Source organism: Apium graveolens, chromosome 7, assembly GCF_009905375.1.
Source record: "Apium graveolens cultivar Ventura chromosome 7, ASM990537v1, whole genome shotgun sequence".
In the NCBI taxonomy this organism is placed as follows: domain Eukaryota; kingdom Viridiplantae; phylum Streptophyta; class Magnoliopsida; order Apiales; family Apiaceae; genus Apium; species Apium graveolens.
This window is the reverse complement of record NC_133653.1, coordinates 201643930-201650874: the sequence shown is the minus strand read 5'-3', so window position 1 is coordinate 201650874 and position 6945 is coordinate 201643930. Positions and strand designations below refer to the sequence as shown.

At 33.2% G+C, this 6945-nt stretch overlaps 1 protein-coding gene and 1 pseudogene across 1 annotated transcript; both read left to right on the top strand.

The window, feature by feature from the left end:
• The first annotated feature begins 891 nt into the window (after nucleotides 1-891).
• Nucleotides 892-4063, top strand: LOC141674378 (putative mitochondrial protein AtMg00820). Its single transcript, XM_074481087.1, has 2 exons — nucleotides 892-1248; nucleotides 3941-4063. The coding sequence occupies exons 1-2, from the start codon at nucleotides 892-894 to the stop codon at nucleotides 4061-4063; spliced, it is 480 nt and encodes a 159-aa protein (XP_074337188.1).
• Nucleotides 4064-4353: 290 nt separating this feature from the next.
• Nucleotides 4354-5140, top strand: LOC141674377 (pyruvate decarboxylase 2-like; annotated as a pseudogene).
• Nucleotides 5141-6945: the final 1805 nt, after the last annotated feature.

The following is a 6945-nucleotide window of genomic DNA, read 5'->3' as shown; positions in this document are numbered from 1 at the left end:
TTTATTTGGTCAATATAAATAAGGCATTTTAATCGGGTGTCTCGAACGAGGGAACATGTTTCGTGTTATATATAATCGCGAATAAAGCTCAAATAGTAAACTTGTAAATTTTAATTTAAAAGAGGCACAACAATTACCAACATCAAAATTAGGAAAGGGAGGAGATAAAACTTGCAATATTTCAGTTTATTAGCTCACTACTCAAGAAATCTCACCTCTTCCTACTTAAATACTTCTCGCGTGGAGAAATTCTAAAAATAATAATCCACACAAAATATTTCAGTATAAAATAATTAAACCACAAATTCTAATACTATTTTTATTTAATAGTTTAATAATTCATAAATATTGACTACTAGATCAATAATTACACTTTGAAAAATTATTACATAAATTCAACAAACATTTCACTTCATATTTTAATAAAATTTAATAATGTTCCTTTAGCGTATACTAATCATTTTCCATATTAACTAATTTAAATTTAATTCTAATTATCAATTTATATTTGTGCATATAAAATAGATTTATTAAATAATATCTATCATTTTCGATACCAAATCTTCAATTCAGTTTGCAATTAAATTTTACTCTACTTTCGAATAATACAATTAATTTATCCTAAAACTAATATGATTTTCCACTATTTACTACTCACTAACAAATCTCAAATTAACCCACCAACACTTTTATGTCATATTTTAATATATTTTAGAATACCCTCTAAATACAATATGTATACATAAATTATGTCAACAACACCAATTTTAATAAAACAAAATACCTTATGAAACAAAATACGATGATAGTTGAGAACTAAACAGAATCATAAATTTAATTGAAATTTATAATGAAACTGAGGAGCAGCAACTGGACGAGGAGTTATACCTTATGGGAATCGAGGAACCTATGAATTTTGTACAGGCAGCTAAGGACATTAATTGGAAATTAGCCATGAAGAAAGAGAAGCAGTCAAGTGAAGAAAATCAGAACTGGAAATTGTCTGAACTGCCACCTGGGAAGAATGTTATAGGCCTGAAATGGATATTCAAGTTAAAACAGGATGCTGAGGGAAAAATTGTGAAGCATAAAGCGAGATTAGTACCCAAAGGTTATGTTCAACAGCATGTAGTTGATTTTGACGAAGTCTTTGCTCCTGTGACAAGGCCTGAAATGGTTCATTTTCTATTAGCTTTGGCTGCTAAGAACCAATTGGAAGTTCACCATCTCGATGTCCCAGAAACAAAGGTTTGTTGGTTTATCGTCTTGTGAGGTGGAGTTTATGGTCGCAACTACAACAGCTTGCCAGGCTATATGGATTCCTAATATTTTAAGTCAGATAACATCATACTACATTGGACCAGTTGTATTTTTTATCGATAATAAATCATCTATAGATTTGGCAAAGAATTATGTATTCATGGCAGGAGAAAACACATACATATTAGGTATCACTTCATAAGGGAATGTATTGAGAGAGGAGATATTGTTCTGGAGCATATGAGTAGTGGACATCTTAAACTATGGTTATATATTATTTTGTGTAGTGTTTGTTTTCAGGTCCGTTATTTTAGGAGTTTTGATTGAGTCAAGGCAGTTGAGTTAGTGTAGGTTGTAGGCAGGTGATCTTGTCCTGTTTTTTAGCATTTTCAGTTTCTTAGTTTCCTTGTATTTCTTTTATATTGCCTCAATTTGCAGAAATAAGAAAATGTGTTTTTCCGGCAAGCTGTGTTTTGGTTTTTTTAGATTCATATCATTCAATTATTATAAATATATTGACAATAAATACCACACATGTTGTTTGAGGAGAACTTTCACTTTAGTTTTAAAATGGACTTTTATTTGAAGTTATTGTATATGCAAAAGATGAGCAAATTATAGCATATAAATTAAAAGCCCCAACATGTCGAACCCATATATGTGCAATATATATTGGAACCCATATATTTTTTTTTGTAATTTAAAGCTTTCAAAAAAGATGGCTAAATTCAAAAAAATTGTTAACTAAATATCTAGATGCAAAAAAGAGCAGAGAAGTATATTAATCGATCCACTGGTTTATTATACTGGTTAAAGATGCTCGAAAGAAAGAATCCCATAAATCGAATGTGTACCTTATATTTACACCATTGACATTCTTTGCAAACGAATTTGCAGCAGTAGACACACTATTGACCAGAGAATAAACCATATAATTAGTAATTCTACTCAGATTATGTTTCATAATAAAATATAAAAATGGTGTGTCAAATTAATAAAGATTACATATCAAATTTTAATCAACACCCAAATATTTTTTTTTTTAACATAATTAGATTCGGGAAAATAAGGGACGGGAATGGGAAGGTAAAGGAGAACATGGAGCAGGAAAGAGAAAGAAGGGAGAAAGGGAGTGGGAGAGAGAGGGGGGAGGGAGATTACCAACAACGAATGTAACGGTCTAGGATCGAAGAAGTTAACAAATCCAATTAGGTAGAAGTGATGGGAAATAACAAGAAAAAATCTGTTACATGGCTATTTATGTATACATATTGAATCGTTAGTATTGACATACTTCATACCAGATATTTAAGTTAGGAAATTGCTCGGATAGATGAATGAGGTGTGATGGTTTCCAGGACCAATGTTTCCATCGAGCGATGTTATAATGGACAGAGTTTGATTTTGGGAAGAATAGACTAAAATTGGCCCGACCACTATTAAGTTTTGATTAGACTATTATTTTAATAATTAAAAATTTTATTTTACGTCGGATTAGAGACAACCAACTTATATACAATCACATATATATCGAGTGGTAAAAAATTGATGTATATGCTGAGTATTTGTAATGATCTTATACGATGGTGAACCAGACCTGACGTAAAATGAGTTTTTATACGTCGACCAATTTAGAGAAGACGTATATGTCGCCTTTTTAAAAAACCCGATGTATGAAGTCTTATATACGTTGGATTCTTCTATGTGCATCGTAAATTAGGCGACATAAAAATTTGATTTTGTACTAGTGAATTTGATGTCTATGACTGGTTGTATGAATGAATATTCCTTGGAATTGCTTGGTATTTATTTTGGGAAATGCAATATTCAAGATGTGTATTTCAGTTATTTTTTAGGCTGAAACTATGTTATAATAGGTACTAAATCTGTTATAAATAATTAACCTTTTGTAAGATAAAATATGTTGCTACAGGTGTGTTTCCATAGGTAAATAACTAGATCCATATGTGGGCCCCACATATAGGTCCCACGTATGGGACCCACAAATAGGCCCCGCATGTGGGCCCCCTATGAGCCCCACAATTCTGAAAGAAATTCTAAGATCTTTTGTAACCCACTAAGTTTGTTACTATATAGTCTAAAAATATTATTATTGAGATCTGTTGTAAAAGAGATTGGTATGTTGCAATAGAGTAGTTTTTATGTTGTTATAGATATCTATAACTAACTAGCTACGAGTCAACATAGCTTTGTTGTTGCCCTAGCCCTTTTCGGGTCTTTAGCAATCTTTTTTTGGTCCTATATATAGCAACACAGTTATGGGGTTACTTAAAGCAATCTATGGTGTAGTGAAAGGTCCACTTATTCGAAATATATAAAAATGATCCAACTGTACATATGTTAAAATGGTTACAAAAAAATGTTAAACCCAAAATTTCAAGAATTTTTAATCATTTGAACTTGATTACTTTAACAAATAAAGTCTAACTGACCTTAATTCTAAATTTCACCATACGCTCTTGGTGAAATTTTGTCATATCACTAAAATTTATAGATGGTAACATCTTTATGGTTGAATCATTCATAAATATTTTTTTTAAAAAAATTATAACATCAATATGGAACTAAATACCGGTTAAATTCACTACTAGAAAAAGTTCAATAGACATCAGTTCACTAATGTCTATTTTGTTCAAAACCGATGTCTTCGTGGGTGTAGACACTACGCCATAAGTGCGCATATGCAATGGTTTTATCTTGCGTTGCACGAAAAACGTTGCATTATCTACAAAATTTTCAGTTTATTGCAACACAGTGGAGGGTGTATGGAGTTTCTGGATAGTGCCTTTCGTGTTTTTGGTGTGATTTTTGTGAAGAATTCGGTGTCCTGGAATTACAACCCAAAGTTCTAGTGAACATCTGATGCTGGAAGATGCGGTAGTTAAGAGCAATTCATACTAAGAAGATCTATATCCCTCTCAACTTAGGGACACTGTTGTATCAACCTCAGGTGGAAACACATCATGTGCAAATGATGAAACAAGCATGAATGACTCATTAATGATGGTTGTTGTGAAAAATGGGCTCCTGGTAAGGAGATAGTCTGCAATAAGCAAATTAAACAAATTCCGCATGACTTTCAATATAATTAATGAGATAGGGGATTCTTTGTTCAATTTCCAGAAGATGAAATTGCCAAAAGGATGCGGGGGAGCATCCCTTTCAATATAATTTCCTAAGGTATATAATGTGTTCACGTATTAATGTAAGTGCAATAATACAGGTATGAGTTCCAAATGCAGTATGGATCCATTGGGTGGTCAGTTGGAGCAACTCTAGGGTATACACAGGCTGCTGAGGATAAGCGAATAATTGCATGTATTGGTGATGGAAGCTTTCAGGTAACTCATCACAAGTTATCTGTGTTTTTCCAATAATGGACCATATATGGTGTTAACTGTTGGAAATCCCACCATTTTTACCAGAATCATTCCTTCTTTATTTCACATTAACAAATTCAATATCCCTTGCAGGTTACTGCTCAAGATGTGTCGACAATGTTGCGATGTGGTCAGACTCAAATCATTTTTCTGATAACGGTGGTTATACCATTGAAGTTGAGATCCATGATGAACCATACAATGTGATCAGGAACTGGAACTACACTGCACTGGTTGATGGGATTCACAATGGTGAAGGCAAATGCTGGACGACTAAGTTCAGTCGAGAAAATCTAATACATAATGTATCATTTACTTACAAGTTAGAGCAGTGAAGCTTATTTTTTAAAAAAAGTATTGTTGACACTGGCATTTCTTGAATTGTTCAGGTCCGCTGTGAGGAAGATCTTGTTGAAGCAATAGAGATAGCAATGGGAGAAAAAAAAGATTGTATGTGCTTCATTGAAGTGGGGATCTAGGGTCTCTGCTGCCCACAGCCGCCCACCGAACCGCCAGTAGATCTTTTGATGTTCCAGCAATCTGCTGGAGTAAGATTACATGCTGAACTTTGTTTAGTGGATTATGAATCTTTAATTACGGAATAAATCATTTTGTTTAATGTAATATTTTCAAGTTCAATTCAATTATGTTTTTCTTACTTTTTATTCATATACATATGCGTCTTCATCTAATATCGAACTCCGGGACCTGATGACTAAATTTGAGTTCCTCTTTGAGAAATTGGAACTATTAGACTTTATTTCATTGGATTCCTCTTCTTTCCATAGTCTACACTGTCACAAATATCTTCTGCTTCATCACTTTGTGTATGGTCTATACTCTATATACCAAAAACTTCTGCTTTATAAGTTAGCATTCTCAAGCTCCTTTCCGAAGTAGTTTAGCAGGGGCTATTGTAGAGATGAGTTTTAGTTTTCAGGAGATATTTCTAATTAAAGTAGTTGGCAATGTGTATCATGGTGGCAATGTGCTAAAGAGCTAGCTTATACAGGGATGTTCAAAAATAATTCACAAACACTACTAGAAAAAGTAGAATAGACATCGCCTCTTAGACATCGGTTGCTCCTGGAGCCGATGTAAAAGGTTTTTTAGTCATCATTTTTAATCAACCGATGTCTTTTGTTAATATAGACATCAACTTTTTAGCCCAACCGATGTTGTAAGTCTGTTTTAAAAAATGATTCAGCGCGCCTCTTCTATTTCCCCCCTTAGCCAAATATTTCATTCCCTCTTAAAAATTCCCCCAATTTTTACTTCAAATTTTTTAAGTATCCAAATCTCCCCACCCTTATCTAAAAACATAAAACAAAAATAAAAAACACTCATCATCCACTCTCTCTCTCTCTCTCTCTCTCTCTCTCTTCTCTCTCTACTCTCTTGACCGATGAACTCAGCTCTCTTCACTCAATTCTATCGACCGGAGAACTCGACTCTCTCCTTTCTCTCTTGATCTAATACCTCCCTCCCAAAACCAATTCTCCCCAACACTGCTCTCTTTTCTTCGGAGGATGAAAAAGTCAAAAACAAGTTTAAAAGACAGAGGTTTAAAAGTTCAGAAGAAGAGGCTTAAAGAAGTCAGAACTATAAGTACAAGTTGAAAGTGGCCAGAGCTTGAATTGGTAAGTTTTAAACACCAAGTTTCAAATACGGAGTTTTATTTAGAAATCCGAATTTTTTAATTAGTCAATGATTTGATTTTAATTAGTTATAAATAGTTAATGAAGTTGATTAATTATTCAAATGGAGCTTGTTAATTAGTTGAGACTTTGTTTATGTGGATGTTACATATGATGTGTTTATGTGTAATTATATATATTCCGAGTATACGAGGCTTTGTTGAGGCTTTATTTATGCCTGTGTTGATCTTAATTTTTTTGCTTTGTTTAAGTTAAAATGTATGTTAAACATTTGTGTTGCTTTATTTGATTAAGATATGTCAGAGTCTACAATTTTATATAATAATGACCTCATTATCATGAACTTTGTTGTCGCAGGATCATGGAATGGTGATATCAGGCCCGTGGATTGGTTTACCAATGATTCCAAGGATAAGAGTGACAAGTCGTCTCTTTGCTCTGATAAAGGCACTCCCACAGAAACCATCATTGACGCTAAGACTAATAGTAAAGCATCCAGGCTTCGTAGTTATTCAGTTTCAAAGCTAGTCGGGAAAAGGCAAAGGTAAGCTGGTGAGTAATGTAAGATTCAGGTCACCTTTTACTAATATTTATTGAGTAGAAGCAGGGTAAAGTAATTTAAGCAT

Excerpts from the sequence above, each read along its gene's own strand:
- LOC141674378 (XM_074481087.1), top strand. The coding sequence starts at position 892 with ATGGGAATCGAGGAACCTATGAATTTTGTACAGGCAGCTAAGGACATT. Across the intron at positions 1,249-3,940 it reads TCGATGTCCCAGAAACAAAG|ACACTACGCCATAAGTGCGC; the intron begins GTTTGTTGGTTT and ends TCGTGGGTGTAG.